General features: G+C 31.9%; 2 protein-coding genes across 4 annotated transcripts in view; both read right to left on the bottom strand.

Moving 5' to 3' along the window:
- Window positions 1-1,482: 1,482 nt before the first annotated feature.
- LOC103486093 (heavy metal-associated isoprenylated plant protein 23-like) lies at window positions 1,483-3,272 on the bottom strand. Its single transcript, XM_008443923.3, has 2 exons — window positions 3,084-3,272; window positions 1,483-1,972 (listed from the first exon to the last, which is right to left on the bottom strand). The coding sequence occupies exons 1-2, from the start codon at window positions 3,223-3,225 to the stop codon at window positions 1,653-1,655; spliced, it is 462 nt and encodes a 153-aa protein (XP_008442145.2). The 5' UTR covers window positions 3,226-3,272; the 3' UTR covers window positions 1,483-1,652.
- A 6,334-nt stretch (window positions 3,273-9,606) lies between these two features.
- LOC103486094 (ultraviolet-B receptor UVR8) overlaps window positions 9,607-20,491 on the bottom strand; it is a 29,909-nt gene continuing 19,024 nt past the window's right edge. For 2 of the 3 annotated variants that reach the window (XM_008443924.3, XM_051088450.1), the window contains 7 exons: window positions 14,203-14,376; window positions 13,024-13,095; window positions 12,273-12,344; window positions 12,034-12,152; window positions 11,163-11,248; window positions 11,023-11,075; window positions 9,607-9,976 (listed from right to left, as the gene is read on the bottom strand). In XM_008443924.3, the coding sequence (XP_008442146.1) occupies window positions 9,893-9,976; window positions 11,023-11,075; window positions 11,163-11,248; window positions 12,034-12,152; window positions 12,273-12,344; window positions 13,024-13,095; window positions 14,203-14,376 (660 nt within the window). In that variant the 3' untranslated portion in view covers window positions 9,607-9,892. The remainder of the gene's footprint in view (window positions 9,977-11,022; window positions 11,076-11,162; window positions 11,249-12,033; window positions 12,153-12,272; window positions 12,345-13,023; window positions 13,096-14,202; window positions 14,377-20,491) is intronic. The other variant, XM_008443928.3, reaches the window with a different exon arrangement.

Raw genomic sequence — 20,491 nt, 5'->3', positions numbered from 1 at the left:
AAATTTTATAATCAACTAAATAGTTCAAAGAAAAACGATATTTAGAATACTCACTGAAACCAAAAAAAATTGAGATGATATCAACAGAGCAGTATACACGATCTTGATTGTCTAAGATGACAAGAAGAGAAACGATGTTATTGAAGATAATGGATATCAGAGCGAATGTTGTCGAAAATTACAAAAAATAACTCGGAATAGCTCGAATGATCAAGATGAAAGATATATAAAAGATGAGATGAATAACTCGGAAACGACGATCGTGAAACAATCAGGAAGAAGAAGAAAATCAGATGTGAAAGATCGTTATAAAAGATTAAGGGCAAATAAGGAATTCTGAAAAAATAATTTGCCTTAATGAGGTTGTTACACAGACCGTAAATAGTTTATAGTTTTGTTACATTTATGTAAGTTTCCCAAAATTAAACTGTGTCAAGAAAATTTCTGCCTTTTCATTTTTAACGACACATTTTACTCCATCCTACCCGTTTTTATTGATTTCGAGTGTCATTAAAACCCTAATTTCTAATAGTGTACTTTTACGTTTTAGGTTTCAAATTTCAATTTGATTTTTTTGAACAATTGGTAAAATGCAGATAATATATGAAAAAATTTAAAGGTAAAAAGCAGTGGTTACAGGGCTTAATTAAAAAAAATTAAAAAATTAAACAACAAATAATGCCTAAATAGTTTGAAATGAATTGTCATATATTATAAGAAGAGGTACTTTACGCTGCCTTAGGATATGAAAAAATGTTAGAAAAGGTTAAAGAAATAAAAGAAGAAAAGAAAAGGATAAAAGAAAAGTTCAAAAAAAGCCAAAAAGAAGACAAAAGTTTGATTCTGTTGGTATCCTCACCAAAGCCATTAATTACCAAACAACAAAGTGATGCTTTTGTTTGCATTTCTTTATTCCTTTTTTACTTCTCTTCCTTTTTTTCAAATCTAATTTGAATTTCAAATATTATAATTATTATAGATTACATTCTTATTTATTATTGAATTATTTTTTAAATATAATTTCTATGTTTGCCTTTTATATTACCCTCCAATTGCAATTATCGTTTGCATACTATTGTGTGCTTGAATTTTAATAATAAGCTAAGTTTCAATCATTTTTATTGAGTTTGTACATAATTTATGTTTTATTAAAGATTATGCATTGTACTAATTATTAAACATGCAGATTTTTTAAAGTTGAGTAATTAACAATACATTGGAAGTGATGCATATGTCTTAGTTTTTAGCAACATAACAATAGCAAAGTGAACCTTTATATCTGAACAATTATAATTGTGTTCATATTACATGAATCCAAATATATTTGTTTCATCTAATCACACTAACATCCATTTATTAGGAGGTTGATATATATGAATGAGAGAGTCATAAGATCATTTTGTCGACATAATAGATTATTTTAAGAAAAACGTTGTGAAATTAAAGGACAATTGCAAGTATAATAACCAATGCAAAAGAACATGTACATGTAACAAAATTTAAATGTAGTTATGTAGTCTACTATTGATAAACTATATAATATCTCTAAAAGAATCTATCATTATTGATAGATTTTGGTAAATGTTATTGTTATACACGCGATTATTACTCCAAAAATTGCTATGGAATGCAAGGAATAATATTTGATTTTACTACATGATGGAGCAAGCAGCATTAGGGTTATCATCACTAAAGATGGAGACAAAATTTGAAGGGTCATCAAACTTGAGAAAACTTGCATTGTTATTGTCCTCAACAGTAGCATTATTAGCATTTCTGACATAGCCAGGAGGGGCTTTTTTGTCATAAAATGGAGGAATATAGGGATGAGCCACTAAATTATAGGGGACATATGGCCAAATCTCTGCCTTTTTTCCTGTGGATTTTGCCTTCTTCAATACTTTGCTTGCTTCCACATATCCTATAACTGTCACCTTTAGTTGCTTTCTATTTATCTTCACAGATTTCACCCCTACATATACACCAATATATCATAATATTTTCCTTTCAACAGGAACAGCAATGGCTGCACATCTAACAATCAAATATAGTAGATACAACACAGTAATCTAGATATCAAAAATTTAAAATTTGATCTTAGTTTATCGACATGATCAATAGATTTTGTTAGGTTTGCAATTATTTAAATTATACGTTTAATTATTAACTCCAAAATATTCCTCATAGCAACTAGTCTCAAAAGAATTACAAAAAAAAAAAAAAAATGTTCGTGTTTTTCTGTCCTAGATCTTAAAATTTACTATAATTCGTAAATATTTTAATTTATCTTGCTATATATCAAAATGTTTAAAATTAAAACACACATGAGGAGGAAAAGAAGTAAAATGATCCACTTAATTTCCATTATTTGGAAAATTGGTTTTCTTTCTTCCTTCCAATAAAACGGGAATGTCTTTTTGAAAAATCATTTCCCACACCAACCTTGCCTTTTAAAGGTTCTTTACACAACAACTCATAGTCTATAAATGATATATAAATTCTTTTGAATTTAAGATCATTTAACCTCTTAGAAAATTTTAATGTTAATTACTATCGTATTATTGTTTATGAAAAAAAAATAGGATAAGGTAATATTTTTATACTAATTATAATTATATAGTTTTCAAAAAATTGTAAATATAAAAACTTTGATAAAGTTTTATTAATTAGATCTAAATTTTTATATATTTATAAATTCTATTACATTGTGTTATATCTTTAAATATTTTAGAAAGATGGTTATCAATTCAAATAAAATAGTAAACATACATATTTTTTTACATACAAAAATAAAGAGAGAAAGAGAAATAGCTTTTGTAATAACAAAGAGTACAATAAAAAAACAAAAACCTCTTAAAATCACTTTAATTAACGACCGATTATAAAAACATTATCACACATAATGTTTAGTGAAATAAAACTTGCAATATATATCTTTGGTAAACGTCGTAATGCAGCTTGAAAATGTGAGAAAGTAGTTTATGTAATCAGTATAATTTAAATGTCGTAGATTCAAATTCTTCAAAAATAAAAGAAACGATAGAAAAGAAAAAAAAGAGAAGAATGAGAAGAAAAAAAGAAACCTCGTAAGGAAGAGAGGGCTTTCTTGACTTTAAGTTCACATCCATCACAATCCATGGCAACTTTAAGCTCCACAGTTTGCAATTGAAGTTGTTTCTTGTAATGTTTATGGGAAATGCATATCAAATAATGCTCAACACCCATTATTTGAATGATAATATGGCTAAGTACTTTCCACAATAAAACTGATATGAAAAAACACACATAACAAAGTATTATGTACTGAATTTATATTATATAGAGAGGAAAAGAGAGAGTAAGTGTTGTGTGGATATAGCTTCATAAAAGACAGGGCATGCCCTCTCTTTTGGCTAAAGTCAAATTTTAAAAACCCTACCTTCTTTGCTCTCACTAGTCTCTTTTTTGACTTTTTTTTTTCTTTTTTCTTTTAGTTCCACGCTTGTGGGAAGGATATTAAATCTTCTAAAAGTTATGTCACTTATCGTTGAGTTGGGTTCATTTTTTACTCTTTTGATTTAGAAGAATTCATTTGAGTTGACCTACAAATGAATTTGCATGTGTTGTGTTATATTAATACCTAAGTTAGTCCATAAGGTATTTAGTGTAGCCGTAAAGGAATCAAACTATTTATATAATTTATTCATCTATTTCACTTGGGGTATGTTCCATACTAAAATTTTGGTGATACGAGAGCGACCTTGGCTAGGCTGATCAAAGATTCATCTTGCTAGACTTTTTTAATAGACATGTGGACTTTCAAGGGGTCTTTGGGTTTGGGTGCGCCCGAGGATTGGACTAGTCTCAATAATCATACATTTATTTAGCTCTTATTCAGGTCAATTCATCTTAATTTTTCATAAACACACAATTAATTATATCGAACTCAACCACCAATTAACATAATCTCTTAAGGGAGCATTGTTTTGCATCTGACTAAGATCTATCGACGCGGGAATTGGCTCATACTCGTTGTTTAGGACCAAAAACCCTTTCATATATATATACATTATTGTGTATGACTTTATTCACTTTGAAAATAATTCTTCATGATTATTTTAAGGTTGATTTAACAAAATTGTCTCGAGAGAGTAAAGAAGAGATTATAATTATGTTTACTTATGATATCAACCATGTCTCTTTATTTAGCTAATAGGAAACTATATATGATTGCATATTCTTAATAATAGAAGGCCTGTTGATATCATCTGTTGCTTTTTTTTAAAAAAAAAATAATAATAATAAAAAGAACTTCGCGTGGAAAACCCTTTCAACTCTCTTTTTCCGTTGGGATTTTTTTGAAGGAAATCTTTGAAATTCTTTTATTCTTTGGTGCCAAAAACTTAATATCTATCTAAATATATTATAAAAAAAGGAGAGGCAGAAAGATAAGAGGAATATTTGGCTATGTATGGCTAATTTAGTAGAATTAAGAAGCTCATACATACATATATATATATATACATACATATATATATATATATATATATATATATATATATATATTCAACTATAATTAAAAAGTTGTATTTTTTTTTTTCCTTTTTTTATTGATATATTTTATTGCATTTTCATCGACACCCACACCTATACCATTTGTACTCAAATTGCGTATTGTTTGATGTTATTGGCATCAGGGGACTCACGTTGTTTCCCCTTGGTCTATGTTTTCTTTGTGTACGTTTTGTCCCTACATTACATTATGAGATCCCTTATTATATACTATACGAATTCAACCCCTAAAAACATAATCAATATATATAATCAAATGTGAGCCGCTGGATTTGACGCTGATTTTAGTCAAAATTAAAGATGTAAATTAAGTAATGTCGATAACTATAATCATGTTAATTTAATATGTATTTATGTGTGTAAATATGTATGTATGTATTTAATATGTATTTAATGTGTAAATTAAATAGTGTTTGGGTCATTTATATCCCAATATTGAAATTAGGGGATGCAAGGTAGGGTCATGCTTAAAAAGGTTAAAGATTTCACCATAGAAAAGAAAAAAGGCAGCTAGCTTCAACATTACAAAAGTTTGTTCTCCACTCCTTATTAAATATAGAATGTTTGCAATATGCGATTTTTAGTTGATTCATATAATGATGTTCATAACACATAATGGTACGTTATACATATTGTAAAGTAACGTAAAATGAGTTAATTTTGAATAATGTAATTCTATATTTATATATTGTCTAAGTTGTATCTATTAATACATACACTTTTGACTGGAATGTATGAGAGGTTTAAATCTTCACCTTAAATTATTTGTACTTTTATGGATTTATGTTTTGAGGTTTTTTTTCTTGGCAATATTTTAGATACGATAGTTTCTTATTTATTTTTTAAAACTATGTAACTTATTTGATATTTCTAATCCATGTTGGTCTTTTTACGTAAAGATCAAAAGTGATGATATACATTTCTTGCATGTTATTAAACTCAAAAGAAGAATTTTTTTTTTTAAAAAAAAAATGAATCAGTAACATAACGTTTGAAATGTCTTAGGTGTATTTTATGTTATTGGGTAAATATTATGTTTATTTCTAAAAGGAGTAAGATGTGTATAATCTAATAAATAAGATACTATTTTAGTCCTATTTTGGGTAAATATTTTGTTCAATTTCAAGTTTTACTATTTTTAGTAGTTCAATTTTATTTCCTATATTTTTAACCCACTTTTTAAATTTAGTTCATCCAAATTAATTAATTATTTACAAAAGTTAACTAAATAATAATAATAATAATAATAATTTTCATGAAAAGAAAAACCATATGTGATTAGGTTTTCAAACATTATAATGCAAATAGATAAAAAAAGATATTTTTTTTTCTTTCTGAAAAATCAATGTGGGGACAAAATTTATTGAAGGAACTAAAATTAAACAAATCTAAACGAATGGAGGCAAAATAATATATAGTATTTTAACCCAAAGGTAGATTTGTTGATTGATTGGGTTCCAATTAAGTTGAATATTTTAATATTAAGAAAATATATCTTATATATATTAAATAATAATTTTTAGTACCATGTCAACATTCTATAATATAATTACATTCTTTTCCTTTTCCAAAGAAAAACCATTCTATCATTTCAATTGCTGGAGAAATATATACTCCAACCACATACATGTTTGAACATTGAACAATAATAATATATTCTTGAAAATCATATCTATACATATATGTAGTGTGTGTGTGTGTACACTATATAATATGTAATTTAATATATAGTAGAGATTTGCAATATTTCTTTTAGTGATGCAGCACATTGAAAACATGGTTATAAATAATTGGCAATAAGTCAAAAATATTTTGCTAGAAAAGAGACTCCACATTTGATCAACATAGAACACTAATTTCATCATTAATTTAATATTTAGAAGATTTGGAATCTAATTCTTCTACTTTAACACCATGAAATTATGTTCCCCACCATCTATTGTTGAACTAATTTGGCTATTATTAGGGCAGTGGTTCTTGAATTTATTTTGCAGCTTATATTAGTTTTTGATCGGTAGTTTTTAGTTTTTGAAAGCTAAATATATAAACATCAATTTTGTTGGTTTGATGTCTCTAATTGTTATTTGTGAATGTTAAACTATTCTATTATTTAATAAATATATTATTGATCAATAAGTTGTTATTGAATAGATGATCTTCTATCGTTATAAACTTCAAATTCAATAAACTAAGGTTCCTTTATTGTAGTATGAACATAGCTTGAACTCTATGTAGTGATATAAAAGTTGATCAAGTTCAAATTGATAGTCTAAATGGTCTTTAGTATAGAAATAGAGTTGGACACTATAGATGCGACCCACTTTATATTTGGTACAGACAATGTAATATCCAAAATCGTTCATGTGGAGACATGCAAGTAAAAGTGTCCTATGTAAAGAATTTATATAAGATCGAATCGTAAAATAATTACTTTTACTTTATAACATTGTTTACTGTTTAAAACTAACTAGTTCAATTTTGATGACCTAGGTAACTTGTCCTTAATCCTGATCCCACTATGAACTCCTACTTATTCATGGTTATTCTTAGATATGCAGGTAAGAGTAGCTCAACAACAACATTGTCCCAATATACCTCCTATTTCAGGAGTAAGATCGAATATATAGTTGGGGACATATGGTGCAAAATGAAATTCTCTCCTACCCTCCTTTAGATACAACAGAGAAGTTATCCCTTTAGATCAGATTACTAACAACCTATGAAGGATCGACTTACTAATCATGGTTATATTAAGTGAACACAAATAAGTCTATTAGTGAGAAGAGTGCAACTACAGGCTATAGTGGACAGTCCCGTTAGTTAACAAATGTTCATTATCTAGGTTATATAGTTTATCAGTTAATCTCAGTTCAATGGAGCTTATAATCTGTAAGTTTATTAAGTCCCTCCTACTAGCTCATTATAAAAATTAAACTTAGAACAATGTGATTGATGTATTTGAATTGTTTGAAATGATTTAGAGAATGAATTTTTAATAATATTGGATATAATTAACGATTACAAATTGAGATTTGATATTTAAACAAGATTTAAATATTGAACATTTAAATGGAATTAGAATAATTATTTTAGTTACATAAAATTTTTACATTTAAATTGATTTATCATATTTAAAGAAAAATCAATTTAATAGAAAACCATTTTAGTGGAATTCATAAATCTATGGTACTGCACCATGAGTATGGTTGTTGCTTGGTGAGTTGTTGAACTCCTAAAACTCCACAAACTCCATTAGCCTGATGTTGATTTAATTAGCAATTGTGTTTATGCAAATGTTTTGCATGTACTTAGCCTATATTATGCCAAAGTTTGTTGAGTTAAAAAGGATGATGGAACTTTGAGTAATTTTGTTGAAAATTTAACTAGCGTTCAAACTTCTCTCTTCATATGAAAACTTTCAGAATTGATCACTAAATTGATTCCACAATCGAATTCTAAACCTAGAGAACGGTAGAAAAGACTTAGATGCATTCCAAACTTTGTTTAAGTTAAAACTTGTTTAATCCTTCAAAATCATGTAATTAGAATAGTCCTTCAAATTTCATCTTTAAATTTCTAGTTATATTATCTACTCTCTACCGAAAAAAAAAAGTGAGTACAAAAATTCGTTTTGATTTTTAGAATTTTTTAGCTTAAAATTAAACTCTTCAAATTCAAGTTGGATGAAATTCATTCCAACAAAGTTGGAAAGAAATAAGGTTAATTAATTTTAAAAATCAGATGGTTATGAAACATATTCAAGCTTTTAATTTTCATAAACTTATTTCATATTGAGGGTAGAATAGAATGGTAAGTGGCATATGTTCCTTCGAGGTGAAAGAGTTGAATCTTACATCTTTTCAACTGTTGTATTAAGATAACAAAACAAAATAAAAAGTACTTTAGAACCTAACTTGTCTCCTATTTGATAACAGTTTTTTTTTTCTTTTTCTTTCTTTATCAACTGAAATAGAATAAGTTTCAAAAAGAAAAATAAATAAATAACCAAAACAACATCAAAAGTATGAAAAAGAAAATGGTAACACAAGACAATACCAAAGTTTTGCCTAAAAATTTTCTTTAAAGAGAAATAATTCATTCTAAAGTCCATGCAAGCTATCAATATTCCATTTGATTTTGAGTTTAGTTTTTCAAAATTAGGCAAACATACCTCTTCTTTTTTTTGTCAAACTTTAGAACACAAAATGCTAAAATAAAATAATACAAATTGCAAAAACCACTCTTACCTATGGTGGTAGTTACAACATTCTCAAACTTTCAATAACAACTGAACCTCTAAACTTCTAACAATGTTAAAATTAGACACTTAAACTCAAATACAATAAATGTGTAGAAGGCAAAATAAAAATAAAACAAAAGATGGTACTTTCAATTCTTCAATTCTACTCGATGTAATAAGTTTCAAAATATAGAGAAAATGCTAATAAATAGCAAAAACTTGTTAAAACAAACTAGCATAGCATTAGATAACTGTTGGTAGAATTTTATGACAACATCAATAAATGTATTGAAATATAATGATATATTATAAATGTAGATATCCATAATCTACATAGATTACAATTTTCATATAACTCTCACATTCAATTCAATATTATAACATTCATCCCATTGAATTCCATAATGTAACATATATCATAATATGTCCTATAAATAGAAAAGTGTGGTACCTTTGTAAGATAGACAACAATTGAGTTCAATTGTATTCTCTTCTCTCTCTCTCCTCTATTCTTCTCTTTATTTGTTTCATTATTCTTTATTTCATAACAAAATGTTCATCGTAGAAGAATATTCATAAAGAATTTTAACATATCACCCTCTTTAGATAAGTTATAAATTCTAATCAATAATAAGGTCAACATTGGTGATAATTGGAGTTGATACTTTTATTATATTTTCTTAACTTAATACTCGTAAATAAATAAATAAATAAATAAATAAATAAAGGAAATATGACATACAATTTATAATTACATTAAAAAGAAACAAAAACAAAAGAAAAAGGAAACTGAAAATTCATGTCCACGCACATCGTTTTGGGTAGATAGGTTACTAATTTTCATGCCATAAAAAGCAGGAAAGTCATTGTTCTAAACAAAGCAAATAACATTTAGAACTGAAGGCTATTTAAAAACCCAAACAAAATAAAAGTAGAACATTTAGACCCAAAAACTGTGGGTTAAACTCTCACATGGCTTATGTATGTTATAGCTCCCTTACCCCTACCCACTAAATTTCTAACAAAATACACAGAATTTACAATAATCAGTGAATCAGTGCCGCTAACATCTTTCCACATCGTTTTCAAACCCATAGCAAATCAGACACGTAACCTTTTTACATCGTTTTCGGGAACGTTGGCATCACTCCCGTTACCCCTAACAGATGTTGATGGCCCCTGTACCTGGACAAAGAATATCATTCCCAGCATTAACTTGTTTTTAACATCATACCCAGATTTTCCTCCAATTTTTTTGATATCAGATATCTGTTTTCCTTTTTAATAGAAGCTAACAACTTTTATTGAGAAAAATTACAAGATCATCCGTAAAAAACAAGCCACCCAAAAAACCCACTAAACAAAGGGTTTCCAACTAGGTAAAATACTGCCAAATACTGTAATCACCTTTGAAACTGAAGCCCAAAGAGAAACTTCAAACCTCACCAAGGTCTCTCTCCACACACACACTTGAACACTATTGTTTCTCTCCCCACAGATCTCAATTCACGGCACACTCCAGCAAACCAAAGGAAACACCCTCTCTCTCTAAAAGGCAGATGAAGAAGGAATTCCCCAATCAAAGGAAATGCCCTTCCTCTCTTGTTATCAATATCTGTTAAAAGTATTGGTAAAATTAAATTTACCATAACCTATTCATTGATTAGTGATTTAATATGGTATCAATAAAATATCATTCCTTCCTCAATTCATATTGATTTCTATTAGGAGAGATTAAACCTCTCCTATCTTTTTAGCCTATGCTTTTCAGTTGTACGATGATTTAACATTATATTCATGTGTATCATAAGCTCTATAGATATCAATAGTAGTTTTCCATCAAGCAATGATATCACTACAGCCATTTGCAAGTAGAGCAAACCCGTATGGGAAGACTGAACTGAGTCCAATTGGAATTGAAGGGTTTGAACCACAAACCTTGTACTTCCTAATACACTTGTTTGTTAATTTGGTTATGCTCAATGTGAAGATTACCATTATAAGAAAGGGTAGAGAGTAAAGCTCAAACCCACTTTACTCACAAATCCCATCTTGCTTGTTATATTGCATTTCAAAAACGCAAGTACAAGAACAAAAAAATATAAGCATGGCAATTGTTGCCCTTTCAGAATTTAAAAATTAAATAATTCTTTGGCCGTCTTAAAGATCAAAGACTAACTATGCAAATATTATGTCATAAAAATGGAAAAACTAATTAAAACGAAGCTTACAGGTTCATCAGGAACAATTGCATATCTTTCTGTTGGCGATACCCAAGTTTTTCCTGCACAAGAAATAGCATAATTGTACGATAGAAATATTAGCAAATGCACCCATGAACGTGGAAACTGTAAGTGAAATAAAGCAGTACCTGAAGATGGATCTACGTTTGAGGATTCAATCTGTTGACCACTACAACCATCTACGCTCAAAGCTTCGAGGATCATTGGTGTGTTCCTTCAATTAAAGAATAGATATCATCAGTCCCATTTTACAACTTTGGAGTAGAATTGTTGGAAAAACAAAGATAGACATCCAGCAAGGAAATTCTAAACTAGAGAAACCAGCCAGCTCCAAACTCATTATAATCCTTACTCTTTCCGAGGAAATACAACAGTTTTGGTCAATCCAAAATTTTCAATACCCAATTGAACTAACGAATCTTTCTACCATAAAAAGTTACCCAGTGTAGAGTTAACCCATCATACCACACAACTTACACCAACTGATCTTTAAAAGCCAAAAATGCTATGAGAATAAATAAATAAATAATAAACAAGCTTTTATAATAAGCTAAGAAGTATGTTGTAAATTAACTCATTAATCCTCGATTAGTAGAGGGTTAGTCTCTTGTAATTAGCTTCGTTTGAAGATTCATAGAAACTACAAACAATTTTGGCGATGAGATGAAAAAAGACTAATACTGAAATTACAAAGAGATAAAAAATAGGAAATGAAAGAATCAGCCTTGTGAAGATTCGTAGAGATTTTCTCCCATGATGATTGGTTGCATCAAGAGAAAAATAACAGGAAACTATCAATACTAAAACAAAACACCGGCAAAAGTTGAGCTAATGTTCATTTAAAAGAAAATTATATAAAATATATGGAATAGAAGTCAAAACTGAAACAAGCAATCAAAACAAAAGTAGTATTGATGGTTCTACAGGGAAAGAAAATAAACAATACTGCAGCAGAAGTACTTTGCAGAACACATATATCAGTCCAAGCACATATTTTACCGATCAACTGACTCTCCATGTCCAAGCTGTCCATTTGTACCTCTACCCCAAGAAAACACATTTTGCTTATCAGTAACAGCCAGTGTGTGCCTCCATCCACATGAGATCTGAATTACTTTCTGATAAGAGAACAAGAAAGATCAAATCATATCGCCATCTTCATTCTTATAAAGATATTTTCACAGAACAAAAATATATGACAAGTTTAAAAAATTCTTAGCTAAGTAACAAGGATGTGCCTGGTCCTGGGGGAACTTTATTTGTATCGGAGAGCAATGATCAATGTTATCACCAGCTCCAACCTGCCCAAACTGTACGTGAAGAGAGAAAATATGAGATCAATGCCAAGTATATCATCAAACAAACTAAGTAAAGACTAGAAACAATGTACGTTAACTTTTAAGTGATTGAAAATAAAGTTAAAAGGTCAACAAAAGTAGCAAAATAAGTAAAAAGCTCAGAACATAGCATCTGCAAGAATGCAACTCCTTATCCATTATATTTATTTGTCTAAACATGGATTTCTTTAGAAACATCAAGCTTATTTTTCATTAATTTGTTAAGTAAATTCTTTAAGATGCATGACATTATCCATTAATTTATTTTTAAGAAGGAAAAAAGAATGTATCTGATATAATGAAATGTACTAAAGAAAGTCACAAATAAGTCTCAATGGAACTATGAAGTTGAGAGGGTAATTACAGAAAACAAACTAATAAAAGGTTATATTCATGATGATAAAATCTTGGATATACATAAAAAAAGGGACAAAAACTACAATCTCCTACAATTGGTCATAGTTTCAGAAAGAGTTGCTGAAGACTCCCAGTAATTTTTAGCCAAAACACAGCATAGAAAACAATTGACCCCCACCAAACTTCATCTTGAACCTTCAAGGAAAAGTTGTCCCTTGTTCAAAAAGAAATATAAAAACTACTTACAACAGCTACAAATTTAAAATGAATTACAAGGGGAATTCAATGGACAAACCTTGTTCCAGCCCCATCCATACAGTTTTCCATCAGTTGTAAGTGCCATTGTATGCCTCCAACCACCTGATATCTGAAAATTTTGAGACAACAATGCCTCATTACAATCTTGGAAGGAATAAAAAATAACGGTAAGGGCATCTAAATGACATGAAAATTGTTTATTGTTAATGAGGTCAAATGTTATCCAGTTTCATGCGGTAGCATGATAATCACAGCAAAAGAATCCTCATAAAGCAATTCACTTCCAGCATTTTCATTTCAACAGCATTGTTTCCGGTCAAAATTTAGTTCAGCATGCACTCTCACAATCTACCTCCAAACTCTCCAGTCTAGTCCTTGCTAACAAAAAGAGAAAACTATTGAATTGGTACTTTTCATAGAATCTCATACTACAGTGTCAGATTAATTTAATGTTTAACCTCTCAAAATTTTCCCACTGCACCTCTTCTGTATGGAACTTCTATAGACTCGATCAAGAAAACCGTTCATGCACTTGCTATCAAGAAAGAGTTCATACACTTGCTGTCAATTTCTTACAGGAACGAAGAATTTAAATATCTTTCTAGCACTGACAACCTAAGAATAACTCAACTAGTTAAGGCATATATGAAAAACATTCTAGACTCTCTAGTACGCCGTAGTCTATACTCCTTTCATTCACATCATATATTATTTAGTTTCCAAGTCCCACACAATTCTTTAATGCTTCTTTTATGGCATTCAATAAATGGTAATAGTATGAAAAATTGTCCAATGGACCAAAAGGTTAGAGAATTGAATCTTTCCGACCGACAAGTTGTCAAACACAAATATGAGTAACAAAGATACAAGATTTGAACTCAGCCTTTCTGCTCTAGAGATTCTAAGAATCTCTTCTTCTCAAGGGGTGTTTGGCAACTTGGGTAATTTGGGAGAGTTGGGTTGGATGGGTAAAAAAACCAACTCACCGTTTGATTCACCAATAATTAAAGAGGTTTATTACCTCGTTATTCGCAACAACTCACATTTCTCACTTTGTTATATGCGTCAACTCCCCAATAATTTTCCTATAATTATTACCAACTCAACTCAACTTAACTCTTTGTTTTTATCGCTAACCAAATGCCCCCTAAGAGTCAAATGTTCATGAAATTTGGCACAGGAACACAACATCTAGTATAAACTGCAGAAGATCCACCTGAGAAATATTATCTCCACACAATGCTTCTAGCCTGTGAGGCACAAGGCGATCCTCAAAATCTCCATGTCCTAGTTGTCCATATTTGCTCCATCCATAGGTGTATAATCCGCCCAAGGAGGAAACTGATATCGTATGCCGCCATCCACAAGCAACCATCACCATCTTGTCACCCTGCCAATGTAAGGTTGCAAGATAGCTCAGGAGTAGATAGAAGAATAAAGCAATAAAACTCATGAAAAGTCCGGATGGAATGAATTTTAGGGCCATTTTCGACATTGAATCCGCCTTCTTTTTTAAGCTTCTAAAATTAAGGGGTTTTATGAATTCAATATAATCATGTTTGGCAGACTGGTTTTCAGGAGACAGTAAAGTCATTAACTAGAACATCCCTTTACTATTATCTTTGATTTTCAATTCAATAATTAAGATCAATTATTCTACGAACTTGATTTTGTATAGTTGGAGTCCTAATAATGAGATTACTCTTTTTGTGGGCTTGGTTATTTAAATCTTTCTCAATTAAAGTCATGTTTTTCATCCCAAAAAAAAAAAAATTAAGGCCATGAAATCATTAGTGATGCATTCTCAAAGGTACAGTATTCAGGTTCATCGTAAATATACTCTCTTTAAGCATTCTCTCTTTCTCTCTAGCAATCTTCTCGCTCCTACCTAAGCAACCCCTCTCCCTAAACCTCCTCAAAAAATTTTTATCCGGATCCCATATCAAACAGTCTTAAATACCATTTAGTCATTATCATTTGACAAGAGGCCTTCTAAAAGAGATCTCATTTCATTTTCAGCTAAGGTCAAATTGTTGTATGATTATGTATGCACCATCCCAAATTAATTATAGATTATTAAATTCCCTCAAGCTCTCGTCCTTCTCAAGACTTAATGAGTTATTTTATATCCTTTCTGGATTCAAAGGCCAGGTTGATTAAGCGCCAAAATTTTCTTCACCAAGAGCTTCCCAGTCTCAAAATATTCAATAACAATTCCTCTTTGAGTGTAAGTAGTGATTTGCATGATATCTAGGCCTTAAACCCAGTGCCTGAAGACGTCAATTCTGTAGACATTTCTGGGGAAGATCTTGCAGCATTATTCAATCAGCCTAGAGGCCGTGTTTGAGGCTTTGCCTGCTAGCACCCTCCAAAATCCCTTACAAGTTTTCTTCTTCAATTGAGGAGTGTGGTTTGATTCTTAAGAAAACCTCTCTCTTCACACTTCTAAGGTTAGTTATTGTCTATACAAGTTCTTTTTTTTTTTATTTAATGGAAACGAGCCTCTTTATTAATGATAATAAAAGAGACTAATGCTGAAAGTAAAAGAGAGGTATAGCAAGAGCAAAAAAGACTAAAAGAACAAATACAACATAATACTATACAGGTTTCTTTTTGGCATTTATGAAATTCTATCACTTGGGATCACCCATGGACTTGCGGTTTTCGAACCAATCACTATGAAAATTTTTGTACATCATCTTTCCGGATGATGTTTTAGTTCAAGAGTCAAAGAAGGAGGGAGTGCCTAGCCTCCTTATCAAATCTTTATGAAGTCCTAAAGATTTTGGTTGGGCCTTCATTGATCCCAGGAAGTAGATTATCTTAGTGTTGAAGAAATTTATATTTTTCCCATATCCATGAGTGTCTGATAGACCTCCCATTATCCTACAATATAGTAGAGGAAAAAAAACATCGCACATGTGAAGGGTAACGAAGAGAGTGAAGTAGCTGTTAATGAGCTGTAAAATGTTAGTTAGGAAAGTCGGTGGGAAGAAAGTATAAATAGCTTTCCGTTTAGGCGGGAGAGGTAGTTATCATTTGAGTGAGAGTTTGGTTAGGCTTGTTCATCCTTGAAAGAAAGGAGAGCAAGAGGTTCGGCCCTAGTATATTGAATTGAGACATTTTCAATTCGATTTCCCTGTAATTCCTATTCTAATTCATCAATAAAATCAGTATTCCTATTCTATCATACTGGATTTCATCATTTTGGTATCGAAGCAATGAACTCTGGAAAGAAAAGCAAAAATGGTACAGACTCGTATCAAAGAAAGAATAAGAGATAAGCAAAATACCAGTGATCGAAGCAAGCCTATGCGAAATCACGAAGAACCTGGAATTAATGCAATTGCAATCCGAAAAACAGCAGCAAGCGATGTTAATGTTTATGATAACGGCTGCAAAGGAAAAATCATTGATGAGCGAGTGCTTATCAGATCGCCGATGCGAGAACCAACGACCACGAAACTGAAGGATATTGAAGCCTCTTCCAGTCGCGATATCAGTGCAGATAAGTTCAAGAAGAAAACTGATAACGATGACAACAATGGAGACCGAAACAAATTCAAAAAAGTAGAAATGCCGGTCTTGAACGATGAGGATCCAAATTCCTGGCTCTTCCGCGACGAAAGGCACTTCCAAATTCATAAACTTAGTGAATCTGAGAAGATGATAGTATCTACGATTAGCTTCGAAGGTCCAGCATTGAACTGGTACCGAACTTAGGAAGAGATAAATTTTTAGGCTGGACAAATTTGAAAGAACGTTTACTAGTTCGATTTCGATATGTTAGAGAGGGATCTATCTGCGGTCGATTTCTTAGAATTGGACAAGAAACTAATGTGGAAGAATATCGCAATTTATTTGACAAATTAGTAGCGCCATTATCTGATTTGCAAGAAAGAGTTATAGAAGAAACATTCATGAATGGGCTATTACCATGAATAAAGGCTGAGGTAGAGTTTTTCCACCCGAAAGGCTTAGCGCAGATGATTCAGATTGCACAATTGGTTAATAATAGAGAAATCATTAGAGGAGAGGAAAATTTAAATGGGTATGCAGGAGGGAAATACCCACAATACCCTTCGGGGAATACAAAGTCTAATGTAAACACTTCCACCAACGAAAACAAAGGAAATACTACATTTCCTACGAGAACAATTACCTTAAGGGGATCAACTAATGGTGAGACCCGAAAGGAAGGGCCGATAAAGCGATTACCTGATGCAGAGTTTCAGGCGCAAAAGGAGAAAGGATTATGTTTTAGATGTAATGAAAAGTAGTCTGCCAGCCATAAATGTAAAATGAAGGATCAAAGAGAGTTACGAATGTTTGTTGTGAAAGATGATAATGACGAATTTGAAATAATTGAAGAGAATGATGTAGAAAGGAAGGAGTCGAATATTGTGGAAGTTAGAGGAGACAATGCAGCGTGTGTAAAACTATCAATTAATTCAGTGGTAGGACTTAATGATCCGAGGACCATGAAGGTGAGAGGAAAAATACAAAATGATGAAGTGGTAGTGCTGATAGATTGTGAAGCCACTCATAATTTCATCTCTGAGAAACTAGTGAATCAGCTGCAACTACCAACTAAGGAAACACCTCACTATGGGGTGATCCTCCGCTCTGGAACTGCAATTCAAGGCAAGGAAATATGCGAAGAAGTAGAAATCCAGCTGAACGAGTGGACAGTGAAGGATAACTTTTTGCCTCTAGAGTTGGGGGGAGTCGACATCATCCTAAGAATGCAATGGTTGTACTCCTTGGGAGTGACAGAGGTAGATTGGAAAAATTTATCATTGACATTCCAATTCCAAGGCTTAGATATGCATCAAGGGTGATCCTAGTCTCACTAAATCTCGGGTGAGCCTAAAGAATATGATCAAGACTTGGGGAGATTCCGATCAAGAATTTCTTGTTGAGTGTAGAGCAATTGAATATGGAAGGATGACAATGGCTGAATTCTATGGTATTGATGAGGTTCATACCTTAGAGGAATCAGTACCGGCTATGTTAGAAAAGTTTGCAGATGTCTTTGATTGGCATGAGAAGCTTCCTCCAAGAAGAAGCATTGAACACCACATACATTTGAAGAAGGATATTAATCGTATTAATGTGAGGCCGTATCGGTATGCTTATCATCAGAAGGAGGAAATGGAGAAACTAGTTGGAGAAGTGCTTTCTTCAGGAGTCATAAGGTCGAGCAATAGTCCATATTAAAGTCCTGTGCTCCTAGTAAAAAAAAAGGATGGTAGTTGGCTATTTTGTGTGGATTATAGGCACTGAATAATGTGACTATTCCAAACAAATTTCCAATACCTATCATCGAGGAACTGTTTGATGAATTAATGGGGCCTCACTGTCTTCTAAGATAGATTTGAAGGTGGGTTATCATCCAATCCGTATGAGTGAAGAAGACAGAGAAAACCGCTTTTAGAACTCATGAGGGACATTATGAGTTCTTAGTCATGCAATTTGGGCTAACTAATGCACCAGCTACTTTTCAATCATTGAAGAACACAATATTCAAGTCACTTGAGAAAATTTGTGTTAATTTTCTTTGACGATATTTTGATATAGCAAGAATCTTGAGGAACATTTGAAGCATTTGGAAGAAGTTTAAACAGTTTTGAGAGAGCATGAGTTGTATGCAAATAGAAAGAAGTGTAGTTTTGCAAAGTCAAGGGTTGAGTACCCGGGGCATATTATATCAGGGCAAGGAGTTGAAGTAGATCCTAAAAAAATTAGATCAGTTGCTTAATGGCCTTGCCTAACTAATATGAGAGAGGTGCGTGGTTTCCTTGGATTGACAAGATATTATAGAAGATTTGTGCATCAGTATAGATCCATAGATGCTCCTCTAACACAACTACTTAAGAAAGGGGGCTTTAAATGGACTACTGCCCAGGAAGCATTTGTTAAGTTGAAGAATGCAATGATGACTCTCCCAATGCTGGCATTGCCCGATTTTAGCCTACCATTTGAAATCGAAACTGATGCCTCAGGCTATGGGATAGGAGTTGTACTGATGCCTCAAGCATTTGAGGAAGGCCTGTCTAAAGCTAATGGATTCAAGGTGATATTTGTTGTAGTTGATCACCTTAGTAAATATGGGCATTTTTTAACACTTAAACACCCTTATATAGCCAAGACAGTGGTAGCCTGTTTTGTAAAAGAGATTGTGAGATTACACAGTTTTCCTACATCCATAGGTTCGAACAGAGACAATGTCTTTCTCAGTAATTTTTGGAGAGAACTATTTGTTTGGCTGGAACTAAATTGAATAGAAGCTCTGCCTATCATCCAAAGTCAGACGGACAAAATGAAGTTGTAAATCGTGGAGTGGAGAATTATCTACGTTGCTTTTGTAGTGAAAGACCGAAGGAATGGGTGAGATGGTTACCATGGGCTAAATACTGGTATAATACAACGTACCAGAGAGCATTGGGCATAACTCCTTTTCAGGTTGTATATGGACGTCAGCCACCTCCTTTAATCTATTATGGTGATAGAGAGACATTGAATTCAACACTCGATGAACAACTTAAGGAGAGAGATGTGACCTTAGGAGCTTTGAAGGAATATTTGCATGTTGCATAGGAAAAGATGAAGATATACGTTGATCAAATAGGAGGAATGTGCAGTATCAAATAGGAGATATGGTGTTTTAAAAGATTAGGTCGTACAGGCAAGTGTTGCTGAGGAAGAAGGGGAACGAAAAACTTTCTCCAAAGTTTTTTGGACCTTACAAAATTATTGAGAAAATTGGTCCAGTAGCCTACAAACCGGAACTACCAGTTAGTTCTTCTATTCACCCCGTCTTTCATGTTTTCCAATTGAAGACGATGATAGGTGAACATGTTGTTGTGCATCCTACTACTCAGTACTAAACAGAGAATCACGAATGGAAGGCAGTTCCTAAAGAAATTTTCGGTTATCAGAAGAACAAGACAGGGAGTTGAGAGGTGTTGATATGTTGGGAAGGCATACCGAGACATGAGGCAACCTAGGAGAGTTATGAGGAGATGCAGTAGCTATACCCAGGCTTTCACCTTGAGGACAAGGTAAATATAGAGAGGGAGAGTAATGATAGACCTCCCATTATCCTACAATATAGTAGAAGAGGTAAAAGAAGCATCGCAAGTGTGAAGGGTAATGAAGAGAATGAAGTAGCTGTTAATGAGCTGTAAAATTTTAGTTAGGAAAGTCGGTGGGAAGAAAGTACAAATAGCTTTCTGTTTAGGCAGGAGAGGTAGTTATCATTTGAGCGAGAGTTTGGTTAGGCTTGTTTATCCTTGAAAGAAAGGAAAGCAAGAGGTTCGACCCTAGTATATTGAATTGAGACATTTTCAATTCAATTTCCCTGTAATTCCTATTCTAATTCATCAATAAAATCAGTATCTCTATTCTATCATACCGGATTCCATCAGTTCCCAAGTCAAGTTATGCGCACCTCAACTAATTTCATAGAACAACCCACTAACCCCACAACATTTTGGTGTTCA

Source organism: Cucumis melo, chromosome 8, assembly GCF_025177605.1.
Source record: "Cucumis melo cultivar AY chromosome 8, USDA_Cmelo_AY_1.0, whole genome shotgun sequence".
Lineage (NCBI taxonomy): Eukaryota > Viridiplantae > Streptophyta > Magnoliopsida > Cucurbitales > Cucurbitaceae > Cucumis > Cucumis melo.
This window is presented reverse-complemented; position numbering and strand designations above follow the sequence as displayed.